At 39.3% G+C, this 22,026-nt stretch overlaps 1 protein-coding gene across 2 annotated transcripts in view; it reads left to right on the top strand.

Moving 5' to 3' along the window:
* CRTC3 (CREB regulated transcription coactivator 3) overlaps nt 1-20,914 on the top strand; it is a 130,486-nt gene extending 109,572 nt beyond the window's left edge. For both annotated transcript variants that reach the window (XM_075855250.1, XM_075855249.1), the window contains 5 exons: nt 1,472-1,770; nt 3,526-3,717; nt 4,422-4,502; nt 13,441-13,645; nt 19,701-20,914. In XM_075855250.1, the coding sequence (XP_075711365.1) occupies nt 1,472-1,770; nt 3,526-3,717; nt 4,422-4,502; nt 13,441-13,645; nt 19,701-19,909 (986 nt within the window). In that variant the 3' untranslated portion in view covers nt 19,910-20,914. The remainder of the gene's footprint in view (nt 1-1,471; nt 1,771-3,525; nt 3,718-4,421; nt 4,503-13,440; nt 13,646-19,700) is intronic.
* Nucleotides 20,915-22,026: the final 1,112 nt, after the last annotated feature.

The raw sequence follows: 22,026 nt of genomic DNA, 5'->3' as shown, positions 1-22,026 counted from the left end.
CGCGGGAATACCAGTTATGTTAACTTTTATTTTTTTTAACATTGCTTTAGTGGCCAAATGGGAAAAGGTTGTTTTTTTTTTTTTACTTTTAATACTTTTTTTTTTTTTTTTTTTTTTTTTGGAACATAAAAAAAAAACCTTTATTGAGCTGTTGTTTACTTTTTTATTAGTCCCCCTATATATTGCAATATATCGGGATTTTGACCGTCTCCTACAAGGAGTACAAAGATGGCAGAGCTGGGGGCCTTCATTAGGTCCCCAGGGCTGCCATGACAACCATTTTCATTGGCCGATCGCGTTGCAGGGGCACGCGATGTCGTGTTTGAGGAGGCGCTCTCCTGTTTCTAACAATTTAAATGCTGCGTTCACGATTGACTGCAGCATTTAAGGTGTTAAATGGGCGGAATCAAAGCGATCTTTGATTTCGCCCATTGCAGTGAGGTGTCGGCTGTATAACACAGCCATCACCTGCTGAGTTTGGAGCGAGCTCGCGAGCTCAGCCCGTGAGCCCGCTCCATAATTCCGCTTAACGGCTGTCACGTACTAGTACGTGACATGTCGTTAAGGGGTTAAAGTCAATAGGTTCCGTTGGTGTCGGTCATACGACAGATCCGGTGCTTCCATTGTTCTTATGATGGAACAGATAAATGGAATAATGAACGCATATGTAAACCCAGCCTAACCTGCAGTGCTCCTATAACTAAAATGTGATTTGCCCTTTGTTTTCTGCACAGAGAGAGTTTCAAAGTAACCAAAATGAAAATGTCTTCCTTCAATTTTTTTTCGGTTTTTTTGTTTTTTTTAAATTATTAATATAGGCACTGTTATCGTACATTAAAATGAATGTAAAAACATTGGGACACATGGATGGTGATTGGAAACCTAGTAGCAGGGAATGAGCTATAGCAGTTGAAGGGGGCCAGCTAGAAATAATAATAAAAATGAAAAAAACTTGTGGAGAGCTTTTGCTTTTTGAATAGGGTCTTTGTGCCACTCAGCCCACTCTCTTACTTTAAAATGCAAGTGTTCAAGTTCCACCAAGTAGGTCTTGATAATACTGCCATTATATGCCAGTGAATAGGGACTTGTGTAGAAGTCAGATCTTCCTAATTCCTATCTTCTTTAAAGCTGCTTACTTTTCAGATTTCTTCAGTTCTTAGGACTTGTGTAAGAATCTGTAAAGAGATCACTGTATGCTATATTAGGATGAATAACATAAATATAAACAAGTTGCTGTATACTAATTTGTATATTCTAATATTTAACTGAAGGCTCCCCAGATAAGTAAAGACTTCATTTCATTACTTTGCAACTTTGATCACTGTTTTTGTTGTAAAGTGCTTTATCTCACAAACCTGGCAGTGTGCCCATAGCTTCCGGATGTTTACCCCTGATCTATTTCCTGGATGGCAGCATAAAATTGTTCAAGGTTTACATAGAATCATTGTTTATTTACTTATTTTTAATACAGGTTTGCAGAACACTCGTAGCAATCCATCCATGCAAGCAACGCTGAACAACAGTTCTATGGCTTCACCTGTAAACAACCACGGACCTCACGCTGGCCGGTCTAACCCATCACTTCACCCATCTCTTCGCCTGTCATCCCTCAGCAACCCCTCTCTCTCAACTGCCACTCTTGGCAGTTCCCCAAGGCGAAGGCACACTCCTGTTAGCCCACTGACCTTGACTCCAGGCAGCGAGTCAAATCGGTGCATTAGTGGACAGTTTTCACCCACCAGCCCATTGAATATGCCACCTAATTCACAGGTAAAATTTCAGCTAGCCATCTACTTCAGGACGTTCACTAATATGGAACTTTTAGGGAATTTTAGTTTTTTTTTGTTAAAATTTTGTGAAAATCGTGGCAAAAAAAATAATTCACTTTTTATCATAGTGTTTGAAGCCTTACAGAAAGAACCTCTCACTCTTAAGCCATGTTCACACAGGGTGTATATGCTGCGTAAAAGTACACAGCGTATCCGCCCTGGAACCGGCAAAAAACCTGCACCAAATTGTGGTGCAGTTTTTCAGGCGGACTGCTCAAAACAGCAGGTTTAAAAAAAAAAAAAAAAAAGCTTATACTTACCCTGGTCTTCGTAGTCATGGCGACGCATCCCTCCGTTGTCATGCAGCCCGGTCTCCTGGGATGACACTTCATCCCATGTGACCACTGAAGCCTGTGATTCGATGCAGCAGTTACATGGGATGAAACGTCGTCCCAGGAGGCTGGCCTGGCGGAGAAGTATAGAGATCTGGATATCCGTATAAGCTTTTTTTTCCTGAATTGTGATTTGTTGCAGGTTTTACCTCTCTAATGAATTCAATGAGGAACACCCGCAACAGTAAACAAGCGATCCTGCAGCATAAATTGACATGCTGCCGATAAAAAAAAAAAACACACCGCAGGTCAATTTGTGAAAGTTTTTTTGGCTGACTTTTTACGCAGCGTGTGGATGAGATTTGTTCAAATCTATTCAACTCTGCTGCGACTGTATTACGCTGCAGATTTTCCACAATGGAAAATCTGCAGTATTTACGCTACGTGTGAACATAGCCTAGCTCTACTTTTAACTTCTTTTGGTGGAAACCATCTATTCTATGTACATCTATATATCATTTTTAGTAAAAGGAACTTTTGTTAATTCTGTAATTGTTTGTTTGAGTTTCGGATTTCACTCTAAATTTGCTCTTACTTACCATACAATGGGGCAGATTTACTATTCAAAATGCACCAGAATTCTGGCTCAAATTGAGGCAGAATTCTCGTGCACATTAACTGTTTTAGGCGCTTTTTTGCTCCTCACTGGATAAGGGTGTGTGGCTTCGATGTAAAGAAGGTGTAATCTGGTGAGAAAGGGTGTGGTTTAGATGTGCCGCAATGTCGCAAAATTGTGCCAAACGACTGGCGTAAATTAAACCAACCACAAGGTGGTAGGAGAAAAGTGTCTAGCAAGATGCTGCCAATTTTATCATACAGCATGGTGAATTTGGCACATCATCTGACTGCCTGGTCTATGTTTACCCTGTCTAGATCTTAGACCGTATTAAAAAATTCCCCCTAATGTAGCAGATTTACTTAGACAGGCATTTTATAAACAAGTCTTATTATAAAGAGAGCTGGAGTAAAATACCCCTAATTTAGTCGCACGCCTGTTGATAACTTAGGCGCTTCACTGGCTGACTGTGCCAGAAAAGGAAATTATGCCAGCTATGAGCTGGCATAGATTTTCGCTATAATTTTTGCTGGTTTCTGGTGTAAATTATAGTGCATTTGTTGGGTCACGGCTGGCTCCGCCCCTTCCACTAAGCCCCATCCACCTTTTTGAAAAGCAGCAAAGGCAGCATAAAAATGTAAGTTTACATTGTTTTTGTTCAATGTTTATGCGGAAATTACACCTTTTTTTTGCACCGCAAAACTGGTTTAGATCGCTTAATAAGGTCCTCTACTGTGTTTGATATATAATTGTGCATAATTTGAGATCTTGGTATAGTTAATCACTGCAGTCATTATTATTTTTCTAGGGTATAACTATGGACAGGAGCCCGCTTTCTCTTCCTCCACTAGAACCTCCTCCACCGTATCCTTTATACCAAGAGCAATCCCAACACCCACTTCATCATACACAGCAACATGTGCACGAATCTACAGAGTCCCAAAACTTTCAGCCTCCCTCACCTGTACCCTGCCCTCCTTTGGACTTAAATTTGGCTAATGTGAGTAGTATGGACTATACCATATGTTATAATTACTGTATAAGTTAAATTTAAGGAAGTTCCCACAAAGGACATATTAGAAGAAGGAAGTTTGTAACAGGTGTTTTTTTGTGAAGAGGAACTACTGGTGTTGTCGAATGAACTAGGGGGCTCTCAGAGTGGTTTGTAGTAGGAGGGGGTGATGGAAGAATGCATTAACATAAATGTATAGCAGTAACTTCCAGCTCCCTGATCCGCAGCTGATGTATTTCAGCTCAGTCCCATTTATTTGAATGAGACTGAGCTGCAGTACCAGACACAGCCACTACCAAATACACAGCGCTGTGCCTGGTAAACAATGATGCGGATACAGCTCTCGGTGGAGCACTGCAGCCCCTTAAGTCAGTTGATCGGTGAGGGTGCTGGGAGTTGACCCCAAACGATCTTTTATTGCTGGCTTATCATAAGGATAGGCAAGCAATATTCTAGTCCCGGAAAACCTCTTTAGGAAACCTATTATTCAATCCAATCTAGAACTACTTTATTTTCTTGAAGGAAATGTATTTAACTAACTGACTACAGCAGTTTTCTACTTCTTGATGGAATTTTGAAACCTTTATACCTCCTGCATAAGAAGGTCCCGACTAACTGTATTATCTTACTAATACTAGGTGATACTATATGTGAGCTAATATTTTTTTTTTTTGTTTATTATTATTTTCTAGAGCACTCTAAGCGGTTTCTTTTCAGATCCCTTCTTTGATCAGCAACAGCCCATGAGACAGGGAAAATGTCTATGGCAGCAGGTTAGTCTTACTACTGAATATACTATACAGTCATTTTCTGCACAAAAAAAAATATTTCTTTATTGTTTTTATTTTTTTCGTTAGACTATTTTTTTTTTTTTACCCTTCCACAACCTTTTCAGATATGTCAGATGATACTTAGATTAACGGAACAAGAGTATTAATCCCTTCCCGACATCTGCCGTATATATACACGGCGCTGTCGGGAAGGGGTTCCTGCAAACCGCACTACCATTATGTCGCGGTGATGGTGCAGCCTCTGAAGCGGAGCCCGCACCATCCCCGCCGGGTGTCAGTTGTACATTACAGCTGACACCCTCCTGTAACAGCCAGGAACGGAGCTATTCTCCGATCCGGACGATTAACCCATTAGATGCTGTGCTCAATAGAGAGCGTAGCATCTGAGGGGATTTTACCCGACCGGCACCCCAGCGATGCAATCGCTGGGTTGATATGGCAACCGGAGGACAAATAATGGCCTCCGTCCCTGCCTTGTATGGAAGCCGATGAGGACCCGCCGGAGCAGGTCCTCATCGGCTTGCTGTCAGTGAATAACTGACAGCTCTAATACACTGCACTACATATGTAGTGTGGTATATTAGAATAAAGGTCAGTGCTTCAGGCCTTCAAGTCCCCTAGTGGGACAAAAAAAAAAAGTTAATAAAAATGTTGTAAAAAAATACAAGTTTCAAGTAAAAAAGAAAAAGCCAAACTGCCTTTTTTCCCATAATAATTATTTTATTATTGGTAAAAACGTAAAAAAAAAAAAAATATATATAATTAATTTGTATCGCCACATCCGTAACGACCCAAACGATAAAACTATTATGTAATTTATCCCGCACATTGAACACCGTAAAAAAAAAACCTGAAAAACGCCAGAATCCCTGTTTTTAGGTCCCATCTCTTCACAAAAAATGGAATAAAAAGTGATAAAAAATGTACTCCAAAATAGTACCAATAAATACAACAAGCTGTCCAGCAAAAAAAAAAGTCCCTGACACCGCTTTGCGCACGCAAAAATAAAAAAAGCTAAGGCTCTTAGAATATGGTGACAGAAAACTAATGATTTTTAAAAAAAATTTATTTTTACAATTTTATTGTGTAAAAGTTGCAATACATGAGAAAAACTATGTAAATTTGGTATTGCGGTAATCGCATCGACCCGCAGAATAAAGTTAACATGCAATTTATGATGCACAGTGAATGCTGAAAAAAACCCAATAAAAACTATTCTAGAATTTATTGTTTTTGGTCATTTCCTCTTCCAAAAAAATGAAACAAAAAGTGATCAACCGAATGGCACTAATAATGCAGTGATGCAAAAATATCCCGATGTGCAGTCTGGAGGTGAATGTTCCTTCAGTTTCACGGCCATAGTATTTAAAAACCAGGAAGGGACATAGCACATCTCTGTGAAGCGAGGGTGCCCGAATTATACAAGGGAAGAACTTTCCCAGCAAAATTTCCCAAACTTCAAAGGAGAAAAAGTCCCCAAAAGGGACAGAGTGTTACACAAGGGGGATAAGAAAGAATACCGTTTGTCAGTATGACACCAGCCTGTGCATAACGGATTGCTTCACATCGTACCACACATCTATGGATAATTGTATTATTTACCCCATTATTATACCCTCTTATTATGTCCTGATGTACTCCGCACAGATTACATCTGCCCCCTCATTATAAACTGAAATACCAGTAATACTCAAACAAAACTACTACCAAACAAAATGGCGCTCTTTCCCTTCTTAGCCCTACAGTGTGCCCAGACAGCCGTTTACGTCCACAAGTAAGGCATTGCCGTACCTGGGAGAACCCACTTAATTTATGGGGTAAGATTCTCCAGTGGCACAACCTGGGCACACCACATTGTGCGGTGAATAGGCAAATCAGTGGAAAAATTGCCATTTTCACTGTGCATCATCCACTGCGTATTAATTTCTGAAAAACACTTGTGGGGTCTAAATTCTCACTACACCCCTTGATAAATGCCTTTACGGGTGTAGTTTCTAAAATGGAGTCACTTTTTTTTTTTTCCGTACATCAGGGGTTTTGCGAATGCGACATGGCATCCACAAACCATTCCAGCAAAATCTACGCTCCAAAAGTCAAACACCGCTCCTTTTCTCTTCTGAACCCTCCTATATATGTTTAACAGCAGCTTATAACCACATATGGGGTGTTACCATACTCAGGAGAAATTACTTTACAAATGTTGGGGGGCTTTTTCTTCTTTATTCCTTGTGAAAATGAAAAATGTTGATCTAAAACAACATAATCTTCTAAAAAAAAAAAAATTTTAATTTTTACGGCATAATTCTAATTAATTCAGCAAAAAACCTTTGGGGTCAAAATTCTCACTATACCCCTAGATGGTTTCCCAAATGGAGTCACTTTTGGGGTGTTTCCACTAAACTAGTACAGGTGCTCAGCAAATGTGACGTGGCGCCCAGAAACCATTCCAAAAGCCAAATGGCGCTCTTTCCCTTCTGAGCCCTGTCGTGTGTCCAAGCAGCGGTTTATGACCACATATGGGGTTTTGTTTTACTTGGGAGAAATTGCTTTACAAATGTTGTGGTGCTTTTTCTCTTTTAGTCCTTGTGAAAATAAAAAACAATTAGCTACACCCACATTTTCTTTGAAAAAATTTAGATTTTCATTTTCACGGCCTACTTCCAATGAAAAAAAAACTGTGGGGTCAAAATGCTCACTATACCTCTAGATAAATTCCTTGTGGTTGTAGTTTCCCAAATGGGGTCACTTTTGGGGGTTGCCACGGTTTTGTCCCCCAGGGGCTTTGGAAATGTAACATGGCCTCCACAAACCATTCCTGCTAAATTTAAGCTCCAAAAGCCAAATGGCGCTCTTTCCCTTCTGAGCCCTGCCGTGTGTCCAAACAGCCATTTATGACCACACGTGGGGTATTGTTTTACTCAGGAGAAATTGCTTTACAAATGTTGTGGTGCTTTTTCTCCTTTAGTCCTTGTGGAAATGAAAAACAATTAACTATTTGAAATAATGTAGATTTTCATTTTCACGGCCTACTTCCAATAATTTCTGCAAAAAAACCTGTGGGGTCAAAATGCTCACTATACCCCTAGATAAATTCCTTGAGGGGTGTAGTTTCCCAAATAGGGTCACTTTTGGGAGATTTCCACTGTTTTGGAAAAAATCTCTTCAAACATGACACGGGGCCTAAAATATATTTTAATAAAAAGGAGGCCCTGGAATACACTAGGTGCCCCTTTGCTTCTGAGGCCTTTGTTTCAGTAGATTATCACACTAGGGCCACATGTGGGATATTTCCTAAAACTGCGGAATCTGGGCAATAAATTTTGAGTTGTGTTTCTCTGGTAAAACGTCCTGTGTTAAAAAAAAAATTTCACCTGTACTTTGCTTTAATTCTTGTGAAACGTCTAAAGGGTTAAGAAACTTTCTAAATGCTGTTTTGGATACTTTGAAGGGTGCAGTTTTTAAAATAGGGTGATTTATTGGGGGTTTCTAATATAGAAGGTCCTCAAAGCGACTTCACATCTGAACTGGCCCCTGTAAAAATAGTCTTTTGAAAATGTGAGAAATTGCTGCTAAAGTTCTAAGCCTTGTAACGTCCTAGAAAAATAAAAGGATGTTCAAAAAAATAATGCCAATCTAAAGTAGACATATGGGGGATTTTAATTAGCAACAATTTTGTGTGGTATAACTGCCTGTCTTACAAGCAGATACTTTTAAATTTAAAAAAAATGCAAATGTTTTCCATTTTTCGCAAAATTTGGGTGTTTTTCACAATTAAATACTGAATGTATCGAGCAAATTTTGCCAGTAACATAAAGTCCAATGTGTCACGAGAAAACAGTCTTAGAATCGCTTGGATAGGTAAAAACATTCCGAAGTTATTACCACATAAAGTGAAACATGTCCGATTTGAAAAATGAGGCTCTGTCAGGAAGGTCAAAAGTGGCTGCAGGGGTTAAAGTGCAACCTCCGTTTCAATTTTTATTTTTCCATAAATCAATAGTACAAGTGAATAGAAGAAACTTTGTAATATATCTTATTAGATCAAAATGCCTCTTTCTCAACTTATCAGGCACTTCACCCCCCTACCTCCTGCACTGATCATTCACTCTCAATTAACTGCTCAAATCCGTAGTACTTCACCCCTCCCCCCTACCTTCTGCACTGATCATTTACGCTCGATTCACTGCTTAGATCCGTATTCAGTGAGGTAGAGATGTAGACCGCTCACTGAGGGATCAGGTTACAAGCGGACCATAAAAGTCTATAGAGAGGTTGGGGCTGCAGGAGGGAGACAGAGACACATACAGACGTGTTGCTGCTTTTAGTGTTTTATCTCCCTCCAGTGGTGGATTCACAGCTAGACTTCTCCTTACTGCTGTGTACTCTCTTCCATGCTGCTTCTGTTTTATAGTCTCATCCCAGTGCTGAATTCTAGTAAAACCATTACTAGAAGCTGCAGAATCTGTTTGTGTCCCTCTCCTCTGTCTCCCTCCAGCTTTTCCCCCTTCCCTCTACATAGACTCTAATGGGCAGCAGCTGTAACCTGATCCTTCATTGAGCTGTCTTCATCCCTGCCTCGCTGAATACAGATTTTTGCAGTAAATTCAATGCAAGAGTCAGGGGTGAAGGGGAGAGGAGTCTGATAACTGAAAAAGAGGCATTTTTCTCTCATTAGACATATTACAAGGTTTCTTATATTTGCTTGTATTATTGATTTAAAGGAAAATAAAATTAAAGAAACGTTTACACCTTAGAGATATGACCAAGTGTTATGGACTATGCCATAGTGTTTAACTGCCAGGGATATAGTCTTGACCCTATTTGCAAGTCCTAGTAATGCTTAGAACTCCTGCCACTAATAGAGAATAGCAGCTGCCAACGGCTGGGGAGCCACTTGTGGGGCCCTGAGAACCACAAGTGGCTCCTGAGACACTGCTTGATGAGCACTAATTATTTAGTTATATCTTTTCACGCTAGCACGCTGCTTGGGTGGTAAGTTGTAGTATTGTATATTCTATCTGCATATGTATTTCATGTTTAACATGCTGCAGTCTCTAGTATAGTCTAGGAAGCTGGTTGTTCTTATACCTACTGGCTGAAATGCTACTTCAGATGAGAGTATTGTTAGAAAACCTTGACGAATAAAATCTCATTCTCTTACAAAGTCTTTTTAATGTTCATCCTCCATTAAATATTGCTTTTTGAAGAGGCAAAGTTCAGTATCTCTGGTAACATTAACCCCTTCCCACCGCAGCCATTCTTCAGATTTTCAATTTCATTTTTTCTTCCCCACCTTCCAAAAGCCATAACTTTTTTTATTTTTTCGATATAGTCCTATGAGGGCTTGATTTTTGCGGGACGAGTTGTAGTTTTTCATGGCACCATTTATTGTACCATTTAATGTATTCGGAAATGGGGAAAAAATAATTTGTGGGGTAGAAAATGAAAAAAACTGTGATTCCTCCATTGTTTTTTGCGCTTCATTTTTACGGCATTCGCCGTGCAATTAATTATTCTGCGGGTCAATGTGATTACGGCGATACCAAATTTATCTAGTTTTTTTCTATATTTTACTACTTTTACAAGTAAAAAAGCGAACTGTGAAAAATAAAATTTATTTTGTGTCGCTAAATTCTGAGAGCCATAACTTTTTTATTTTTCTGTTTATTAAGCGGTACGAGGGCATATTTTTTGAGGGATAAGCTGTAGTTTTTAATGGTACTATTTTGGGGTACATGCGAGGTTATGATCACTTTTTATTCCATTTTTTGTGGGCGATGAGGTGACCAAAAAAACACCGTGTGTTAAATAATGATCTATTTTAATAGTTCAGACATTTACAGACGTGGTAATACCAATTATGTTTGTTTATTTTTTTTACAATGCTTCAGGGGGAAAATGGGAGAAGGTTTTTTTTTTGAACTTTTAATATAATTTTTTTTAAATTTAACTAATTTTTACTTTTTCCATTAGTTCCCCTAGGGGACTTGAACCAGCGATTCGATCGCTTGCATGGCATACTGCAATACTAATGTATTGCAGTATATCATCTTCCACACAGACTTCTATTAACCCCTGAGGCCATCAGGCTGCCATAGCAACCATCTGCACCCCGTGATCACATCGCGGGGGCGGGGCAATGAGCTGTTAGATGGAGTCGCCCCCCTCTTTCTAAAGATTTAAATGCCGCGGTCGCTTTTGGCCACAGCATTTAATGGGTTAAACGAGCGGGATCCCGCTCGTTACTTTGAAGTGTCTGCTATAACAGCTGACACCCGCATTGTATGGAGCGGGCACAGCCCGTGAGCCTGCTCCATACTTCCCCCTACCCGGCCATGACGTAGGAATGCGTCAAATGTCGGGAAGAGGTTAAAAGAAAATCCTTTATTACTGACTAACATAAACATCAACAGACATACACGTTCTTTGCTTCTGTGATACAGGCAAACATTTGCTTTAACCCCTTAATGACCAGCCTATTTTAGACCTTAATGACCAAGCCATTTTTTACGTTTTTCCATCGTCTCATTCAAAGAGCTATAACCTTTATATTTTTGCATCGACATAGCTGTATAAGGTCTTGTTTTTTGCGGGACAAGTTGGAATTTTTAATAGCACTATTTTGGGGTACATAGAATTTATTGATTAACTTTTATAAACTTTTTCTTTTGGGGGGAATAGAAATAAAACCGCAATTTCGCCACTTTTTTTGCGTCCTAAATTGACGCCGTTTACCGTGTGGTATAAATAACACAATAACTATTCAGTGGGTTGTTGTGATTGCAACGATACCAAATTTGTATAGTTTTTGTATGTTTTACTACTTTTACACAGTAAAAACGCTTTTTTTTTTCAAAATTATTTGTTTTTGTGTCTCCATATTTGAAGAGCCGTAGCGTTTTTATTTTTTCGCCGATGCAATTGTATGAGGGATTTTTTTTGCGGGACGGCTTGTAGTTTTTATCGGTACCATTTTGGAGTAGATGCGACTTTTTGATCACTTTTTATCAATTTTTTTTTAAGGCTGGATGTAAAGAAAACAGCAATTTTTGCATGGTTTTTTATTTTATTTTTTACGACTTTCACCGTGTGGGTTAAATGATGTAATAAGTTTATAGTTGGGGTCGTTACAGACGCGGCGATACCAAATATGTGTAACTTTTTTACTTTATTTTGTTTGTTAATAATAAAGCAATTTGTAAGGGGGAAAAGTGGGTTTTTCATTTTTTTTTCACTTTTTATTAAACTTTTTTTTAAACTTTTTTACTAGTCCCACTAGGGGACTTCACTATGCGATTATCCGATCGCATTTATAATACACTGCAATACTTCTGTATTGCAGTGTATTATGCCTGTCCGTGTAAAACAGACAGGCATCAGCTAGGTCATGCCTCCGGCATGACCTCGCAGGCATTCACTACAGGCAGACCTGGAGACCTTTATTAGGCCCCCGGCTGCCATCGGAGGCACAGACACTCAGCAATCTTATCGCCGGGTGTCTGTGGGATGAGAGTGAGCTCCCTCTCCAAAACCACACCGATGCGGCGCACGCTATTGAGCGCCACATCTGAGAGGTTAAACGGGTGAGATCTATACTAATATCGATCTCACACGTTCGAGCAGGGATGCCCCCAGCCCTGAGCTACCTCTGGCAGCTGAGAGCAGGGAGATTTGACAGCTCCGCTCTGTTTATTTATTACGATGCAGTGACGTAAAAAGTCTATTGCATCGGAATAAAGCCCGTTAGTGACCGACGTAGAAACACTATGGGGCGGTCACTAACGGGTTAAAGGGCCATTTACATATAACAATAAATACAATTTGTTAGTTTTCGAGTGATCGTAACTTATTGCCTGAAAAGATCAAACTCTTTATAGTCGATCTAAACATAAGTAGCAATTATTCAAAACACTCAATGTTCGTCATGGGGTTTTAATACATTGTTACGTGTAAATGGGCCTTTGATCATGGAATGGCTTGGTACACCATGTATGTTTGTTTGCATTGAAAAACGTGTTTTGTCATGTTCGTCTTATAGCCAAATTTTTAAAAGAACCAAACACTGCTATAAACAAGAAGTATGAGCGTTATATAATACACTATACACTATGTACAGGTTAACATACTATCATTTTGTGTGCAAATTTGTATCTATAGATAATAAGGGAAATTCTGTAAATAATTTTTTGTTCAATTGAAAAAAAATCATCATAACCAACTTGGTATGAATCCAATGTGTTATATCTTTTTTAATTGTTGGATAAGCCAATCACCACACAGTCTTTTAATTGTCAGCATAGGTATGAATGGCTTAGCCATACCAGATCATGATCAGTGTTATAACATGCTAATATTTCTATTAAAAAAGGGCTGCATGTAAACCTTACTTGTACAATTTTCTGCAGTCTTGATAATAATTTGGACGCTACTTAGATCATCACAAAATTGTAGTTTGCACGGAGCCTGTAAGGACATATTTGACAGAAAAAAGATCAGTAAGATCAGTATGCCTCCATGTGAAGTTGGAGGCATTCGGAGGTACAGTAGAGGCCTCTTGGACCATGGCAGCCCTCTTACTGCTCCGTATAAAATGGAGCAGCGATACGGCCTTGTGCATGAGCCAAGTACATAAGCATGAGTTCAAAACTGAGTAGAATTACTTCTTTCTCATGTGTTGAAAGGGTTGTCTGGTTTAGGTCCCTCACTCAGACCTACCTTTTACCGGTCTCAAAGAGTGTCTCTCCAACTTGAGCACCCATGTGTTACATCGAAGGCCCTGTTTCAGTAGGTGCTGTGCAATACTACTTCTGCTCCTTCCAACTTTTTTAAGTGGTATAGAATAATAGTAAATTTAATATAAGCACACGCCTGATACCTGCACTTGCAGTGAGTGAATTAAATATTTTCGGTTTCTTTTCAGCAAGAACAGTATGACATGTATGGGAGTCCGAGCAGTTCCCTTCCCAACAATAATTACTTTGATCCAAACATGAACCTCCAGTACTCTCAGGCAAGCATGATGGGACTTGGAGGGAGTCATGGAAATCTTCAAGATCCTTTCCAGCTGAGGACAAGCTACTTGTATTCCAATTGCGGTGGGAGCGTTCCAAACATTATCCTAACAGGTCAGCCTAACAATGTTCAAATTAGCTTATATCTCTTATTTATCTTTTAATTTATTGTGTATATACATAGCTAGAAAAAGATATGTAAAGGTAGTTTTACATGGGCAGATATCGCCAGTGTTTACCACCTTTAAAACGAGCTCCAAATAACAATACAGCTCTTTGATCGGCGCTCGTTTGCTCCCTTCAAACAGAGCAATTGTTTGGTATGGAGACAAACGATTGTTACTATCATTGTTTGTCCCCATATATTTGCATCATGTCGGCTGCATATCTACCTGTTTACACAGGAAGATGTGCAGCGAACTAGCAACGTTTTTTTTGGGCCACTTCAAAGTGTTTGCTCGCTTATCAACTGATCTTTGCCCTATTTCTAAAATCCCCTAATCTAACATTAAAAAAGATCTGTCACGTTAATATGCTGCCCTACAGTGACTGGTCCATTCTCCTATTAGCCAAAACGTCATAAAAAAATATTGTTCAGCTTGGCTAATCGGAGTGATCAAAGAAAAATGTTGTGCCGTTTTGGCCAATAGGAGTGATCAAAGAATACCATGGAGTTATAGTTCTGAGTCCGGTGTAGTCATGAGCAAAGCGTTCCCCCTGCCCCCCTCGTGTTTGACATTCTGATGGGCTGCTGTGTACGAATATATGTACAAGGGTGAAGCACCCTCCTCATTAATACATTGGGCTCATAACTATAACTATGGTATTCTATGATCACTCCTATTAGCCAAACGACACAAACATTTTTAGTGAGAATGGACCTGTCCATGTGATATGCTGCCTGTACCTAGGGCAGCATACTAATGGTGATAGATCTGCTTTAAGGGTGAATTCACATGTTTTAGAGTTGTCACGGATTTTCAGTGCGTATTCCGCTGTGACAGTTTACAATGCAATGCACTGTAGATTACTTTTTTAATACCCCATCCACAGGTGACATGGAAAAAAAGTCGGCATTCTTGGCAGGCTGCAGATTTTTAAATCCACGTCATGTCTGGATTTACCCTAATGGGATGTAACAGATGCTAAATTATACTTTTCTATGACTATCGATTAATCCTGATTCCTAAATTATTGTATAAAGTTTATAATGGAACACATGTTCATGGGCCACGGTAAAATGTTAATATAAATATTTGCTCTTTGCCTCTTCAGTCCTCTGGCTCTGGTTTTATGGTTTATAGTTAATGTAAATATGTGCTAAAATTGAGACCTGGACCATTTTAGAGCTTAACCCCTTCACGACCACCCCACGTAGATTAACGGGTTGCAAAGCTGGTCGTTGTGCCTGCAGCCCGTTAATCCACGTGTGCTCCTAACAGAGGACACAGACGCTCCCCGCAGCCCGGCATCTCCCAGTACAGGCTGCTACTAGCAGCCTTAGTACTGGGGGAAAACATCGGATCGGATCACAGCGGTGATCCGAACCGATTAACCCCTTAATTGCGGCAGTCAATAGTGACCGCCGCATTTAAGTTCTTATAGCAACATCGGCACCCCGCTACGCGATTGCGGGGGCCGATTGTTGCGGGGGGGCGATTGCTATGGCAAATGGAAGCCTAACAAAGGCTTCCTATCTGCCATTACGTTAGCCGATTAGGCCCCGCCCGGAGGAGGAGCCTGATCGGCTTGCTGTCAGTGAACAACTGACAGTTCTAATACATTGCACTACATGGGTAGTGCAATGTATTAGAACATCAAACAAACAGTTGGACCTTCAAGTCCCCTAGTGGGACTAAAGAAAAGCGTAAAAAAAAAGTGTAAAAAAAGTAAAAATAAAAGTTGTAAAAATACAATAAAAGTTTCAAATAATAACACAAAACACAATCGCCCTTTTTCCTTTATCAAGTCATTTATTATTGAAAAAAATAATAAAGCCATACATATTTGGTATCGCTGTGACCGTAACGACCTTAACTATAAAAATATTATGTTATTTATTCCGCACAGTGAACGCCGTAAAAAAAACAAACTAAAAAATACTGACATAATTGCTATTTTTTGGTCACTTTGTCTTCCAAAAATTAAAATAAAAAGTGATCAAAAAGTCGCATGTACCCAAAAATGGTACCTATAAAAACTATAACTCGTCTCGCTAAAAATAAGCCCTCATACAGCTCCGTCAACGAAAAAATTAAAACCGTTATGGCTCTCACAACTTGGCGACAGAAAAAATCCATTCTCTTTACAAAGGTTATTTTATTGTGCAAAAAGTTGTAAAACATAAAAAAGTTCTATAAATTAGGTATCACCGGAATCGGACTGACCCGCAGAATAAAGGTAACGTGTAATTTATAACGCGTGGTGAACGCTGTATAAAAAGAATTAAAAAAATAATGTCAGAATTGCTGTTTTTTGGTCACCTTGCCGCCCAAAAAAAAAAGGATAAAATGTGATCAAAAAGTTGCATGTACCCCAAACTGGTACCAATAATAACTACAGCTCGTCCCGCAAAAAAAACAGCCCTCATATCACTATGTCTATGAAAAAATAAAATTAGTTAAGGCTCCAATAAGCCAGGAAATAAAAATATGCAGTTGTGCCGGCCCGAGCGAAACATTTCTTCTGTTTCAAGTGGCGAATTATCAAGGCCCCTAAAATTAGGGAACCAGGAAGGGGAGGGCCCAAACATATCTGCTGAAAGCGAGGGTGCCCGTATTATACCAGGACAACACTTCTCAGCAAAATTCCTCAAACTGCAAAGGTGCGGAGTGTGATCCAAAAGGGGGAAAAGAAAGGACGCCATTTATCAGTGCGACACCGGCCTGTGCAGAAAGGATAGTGTCACAGCGTAACACACATCTATGGATTATTTTATTGTTTTTGTTTACCCCATTATTATACCACCTGACTATGCCCCTTATATACTCCGCCCGGCTTACATGTACCCCCACATTATAAACGGAAACACCAGTAAGACTCAATACAAGACTACTACAAGCAAAATCCACACTCCAAAAGCCAAATGGCGCTACCTCCCTTCTGAACCCTACGGTGTGCCCAAACAGCAGTTTGCTTCCACATATATGGCATCGCCATACCCGGGAGAACCCTTTTAACAATTTTTGGGATGTGTGTCTCCAGTGGCACAAGCTGGGCGCCACATATTGGCATATCTATAGAGAAAAATCCCATTTTCACTCTGCAACATCGAGTGCACACCAATTTCTGCCAATCACCTGTGGTGTTAATATGCTCACTACACCCCTAAGTGAATACCTTGAGGGGTGTAGTTTCCAAAATGGGGTCACTTCTGGGGGGGATCCACTGTTTTGGTCCCACAGGGACTTTGCAAATGCGACATAGCGCCCAGAAACCAATCCAGCAAAATCTGTACTCCAAAAGCCAAATGGCGCTCCTTCCCTTCTGAGCCCTACTGTGTGCCCAAACAGCAGTTTATGACCAAATATGTGGTATTGCCGTATACAGGAGAAGTTGCTTTACAAGTGTTGGGGTGCTTTTTTTCATTTATTTGTTGAGAAAATGAAACATTTTCAGCTAAAACTACGTCTTATTGAAGAAAAAGGATTTTTTTTAATTTTCACTGTCCAATTCTAATAAAATCTATGAAACACCTGTGGGGTCAAAATGCTCACTACACCCCTAGATGAATTCCTCAAGGGGTGTAGTTTTGTGAATGGAATCACTTTTGGGGAGTTTCCACTGTACTGACACCTTAGGAGCTTTGCAATAGTGACATGGTGTCAAGAAACCAATCCAGCAAAATCTGTGCTCCAAAAGCCAAATGGCGCTCCTTCTCTTCAGATCCTTGCCGTGTGCCCAAACAGCAGTTTATGACCACAAATGGGGTATTGCCGTACTCCAGAGAAGTTGCTTTACAAATGTTGTTTTTTTTTTATTCCTTTATTTGTTGAGAAAATGAAAAATTTTGAGCTAAAGCTACGTCTTATTGGAAAAAAAGTTATTTTTTTATCTTCACTGCCCAATTCTAATAAAATCTATGAAACCCCTGTGGGTTCAAAATGCTCACTACACCCCTAGATGGATTCTACAAGGGGTGTAATTTCCTAAATGGAGTCACTTTTTTGGTGTTTTCACTGTTTTGGTCCCTTAGGGGCTTTGCAAATGCGACGTGGTCTCCGCAAACCATTCCTGCTAAATTTGAGCTGCAAAAACCAAATGTCGCTCTTTCCCTTCTAAGCCCTGCCGTGTGTCCAAACAACCGTTTATTACCACATGTCGGGTACTGTTTTACTCGGGAGAAATTGCTTTACAAATGTAGTGGTGAATTTTCTCCTTTTAGCCCTTGTGGAAATTAGAAAAAATTAGCTAAACCTACATTTTCTTTGAAAGAATGTAGATTTTCATTTTCACGGCCTACTTCCAATAATTTCTCCAAAAAACCTGCGGGGTCAAAATGCTCTCTATACCCCTAGATAATTTCCTCAAGGGGTATAGTTTCCGAAATGGGGTCACTTTTGGGGGATTTCCACTGTTTTGGCGCCGCAAGAGCCTTTCAGACCCGACATGGTGCCTAAAATATTTTCTAATAAAAAAGGAGGCCCCAAAATCCTCTAGGTGCTCCTTTGCTTCTGAGGCCTGTGCTTCAGTCAATAAGTGCACTAGGGCCACATGTGGGGTATTTCTAAAAACTGCAGAATCTGGGCACTAGATATTGAGTTGCGTTTCTCTGGTAAAACTTTCTGTGTTACAAAAAAAATAGATGAAAAATTAATTTCTGCAAAAAAAAAAAGAAATTTGAAAATTTCACATCTACTTTGCCTTAATTCCTGTGAAACATCTAAAGGGTTAAGAAACTTTCTAAATGCTGTTTTGAATACTTTGAGGGGTGAAGTTTTTAAAATGGGGTGACTTATCGAGGGTTTCTAATATATAAGGCCCTAAAATCCACTTCACAACTGAACTGGCCCCTGTAAAAATAGCCTTTTGAAATTTTCATGAAAATGTGAGAAATTTCTGCTAAAGTTCTATGCCTTGTGATGTCATAGAAAAATAAAAGGATGTTCAAAAAACAATGCCAATCTAAAGTAGACATGTGGGGGATGTTAATTAGCAACAATTTTGTGTGGTATTACCATCTGTCTTACAAGCAGATACATATAAATTTAGAAAAATGCTAATTTTTGCAATTTTTCGCTAAATTTTGGTGTTTTTCACAATTAAATACTTAATGTATAGAGCAAATTTTGCCAGTAACATAAAGTCCAATGTGTCACGAGAAAACAATCACAGAATCGCTTGGATAGGTAAAAGCATTCCGAAGTTATTACCACATAAAGTGAAACATGTCAGATTTGAAAAAATTGGCTGCGTCCTGAAGGCCAAAACAGGCTGTGTCCTGAAGGGGTTAAGGGGGTTTTACACTGCGCAAACGCTCGATCATCTGCTGGTCGTTTCTTCGTTTTAAAAAAGTTAAATATTATCGTTGTCTGCAGCACATCTCCCTGTGTAAACATGGAAGACGCGCTGCCGACATGATAATAATGTATGGGGACGAGCGATCGGAGTCACGACTGCTCATCCCCATCCATAGCTCCGTGTGACAGGAGCAAACTAGCGCCGATCAACAATGTCTCGATGATCGGCGCTCGCTGCACCGGCCGATTATCGGCCGGTGTAAAAGGGCCTTTACCCTGTGGATAGTTGTATTTGGGGGTAACCCCCTTTAAGCAGGTCATACACGTGGATCGTCCAGATAGTGAATTGTCACTCCCAGATGCTTCAGACAGCGATTATCTCCAGGAGAACAAAGGATCAGACAGGTTAAATTCTAACATGCCCAGCCCTTCTGGGGCAGACATGAAAATGAGATTGGGTTTTTTTCTGAATTCAGTGAGTTCTGCTGACTTTTATCTAATGTGTATAGGCAACTTCATTATTTTCTGATTGCTTATGTATAAGTCAGGTCTATATAATGAGTACTTATTTCATTGCAGTTTTCAGGTTTGCCAGCCACAATATTGCCGGGCTGAGATCAAACAAACACATAAAATGTTCCCTTTGCATTACTTGTGAATGAAGTTCCCATCACTAAACCAATCTTCATCCTTGGTGTTTTCTCTTTTAGATGACTCAAGCAGCAGCTTATCGAAGGACATTGGTAATGCGGTTGCAGGAGTTTCCGAGCTGGGCTTTGATACAGATAATACATTTCAGTTGGATGATGAGCTGAAAATTGGACCATTGAGCTTGGATAATCTGAGTATGTTGAGTGACCCTGAAATGGTCCTGCCGGACCCCACAATAGAGGATACTTTCCGTTCTGACAAGCTGTGATTCAGACTTTCTTTTGGAGCGTTGACTGCTTCAATCTTTTCATAGTAGAAGAGAAAAAAAACCTGTTCTGGCTGCAACTGAGAACAAATGGCTGTGTTTTTGGCTTGTTCTCTATTTTCTGGATACTGAGAAGTTGTAATTACTTAATGGATCTTTTGACATTTGAATGTCTGGTCGAGTAGAAATACTAAGAGATACTGCTTTAAAGCAAGACGATAATTGATGTCTTCTAGATAAGCACACAAGATTCTCTGTGAAATTTTCCCTATAGAACTGCCTTCCTATTATTATTTTTTTTGGTGATGTACCATTGCCTTACATTTTTCTACCCTTTTACGCTTGCAGTCAGTGGCAGACCTTAATTTCGTCTTCTCAAATGACAAAGGATTTAAAAAAAATGGAAAGAAGAAAACAAAAAAATAACAACATTTTCTGAATGGTTAAAACCCAGTGATACATATGCAGACTATGCTGGAGATTCCATATTGTACAGTCTGGAACCACTGACCTCAAGGCTTGCTGATGGATGTTTATCAGATTTTTAAAGTCCATTCTGCTTAGAATTTTTTGCCAAATTTAAGTAAGATCTGGTATAAAATTATGACAAATCATCATAAAATATAGTGAGGTAATATTGCAATAGTGCCTTAGTCCTAGACACTTTCTCAGACTTTGTGTATCCATTCCCCATACACAGTGGATGCAGCTTTATTTTTAGTTGACCCAATATTATAAAACTCTTAGCTTGTCAATTCACAGGGATTCAATGTTCGCTCCCTGGCATTTTGATCCTAGTAAACTGATAAGCCAAATATGTGTAAATCCCCAGGTGTGCTCAGGCTAGTAGGACTTTTTTTTTAGAAGACTAGATTAAATTCCATTCTAGTTAATTGCTATACCCATGCATTTTAGGCTAGCTTTACACTTACATGTGTTTATTTTGTGGATTGGACAAGTGAGAAAAAAAATGATTTTTGTTGAGTTTGCATCAGTTTTTCAATTTAAAAAAAGAAGTAAAATGTTATATATATATATATATATATATATATATATATTGTATTTTTTTTTTTTTTTTTTTTTAAATTTAAAAACTGATCTAGTTAAGGCATTTTATACTTCTATTGTCCAATCTGTCCCCCATTAAACTTTAAAGAGGTTTTTCCACTGCAAAAGGATGGCGGCAATTCAATTGAATGGGTGATCATGTAATACATGACCAGGCCGGGACCGCTGAAGCAGGAGATGGTTTTACTTAGCAACTTTCCGCTCTGGCGTATGAAAAGGGGGAAGGGCAAGCATCCATATGTCCTAATAATCAAGTGGATACTAAAAAAAAAAATAATCCTGACAACTGGTGCAATTACGTCAAATTGTGTGAATCCCAAATATGGAAACAACAACACTAGTGTGAACACAGTCCAAATCTGCCGGTACTGAACCTCTTATTTTAGCATGCACTATTTGGGTAATTATCAGGAACAGGTATAGTGTAATATGTCAGGGTTAAATTTTTTGCATATATTTTACTATTACATTCTAGATTGAGAATAGGGTTGATTACAATTGATTGTGCATTCAATGGAAAGAAACAGTTTGTCCTTGTTCACACAGAAATTTTGATGCACTTTTTGCATACTTTCGTAGAGCTAAAACTTGGATTGTATCCATAGACGTGAAGTGTAAATCTTTCCTTCATACTGGAACCTATTATACATGTATAAGATCAGTTGTCACAATATAGTTCATATTAAAGTACCACTGTCATGAGGGTCTGTATGCTGTGTCTGCATCTCACTAAAAGGACATGAAGGCGGCCTATTATGATAGACAATAGACAATAAGCGTCTCACTATTTCCCGCCTTCATGTCTTTTTCAGTGAGATGCAGGCACAGCATACAGGCTTTCATGACAGTGGCATTTTCAAGGGTTTTCCCATTTTGGACATTTACACTGCCAATGCAGCCCATGTACCCTCTGTGGCCTCAGCAGAGGCCAGTAGGAAAACCATTCCTTCCCTTATATTTTGGCAAAGAGAGGGAACAAGACAATGTTTTTTCTGTTTTGAAACAGTCCTAGTCTTAACAGTAATTTATTTTATTATGGTTTACGCCCTACA

This window comes from Rhinoderma darwinii, chromosome 3 (genome assembly GCF_050947455.1).
Source record: "Rhinoderma darwinii isolate aRhiDar2 chromosome 3, aRhiDar2.hap1, whole genome shotgun sequence".
NCBI classification, from domain to species: domain Eukaryota; kingdom Metazoa; phylum Chordata; class Amphibia; order Anura; family Rhinodermatidae; genus Rhinoderma; species Rhinoderma darwinii.
Note: the sequence above shows the minus strand (reverse complement) of the source record. Positions and strands in the feature narration are given on the sequence as shown.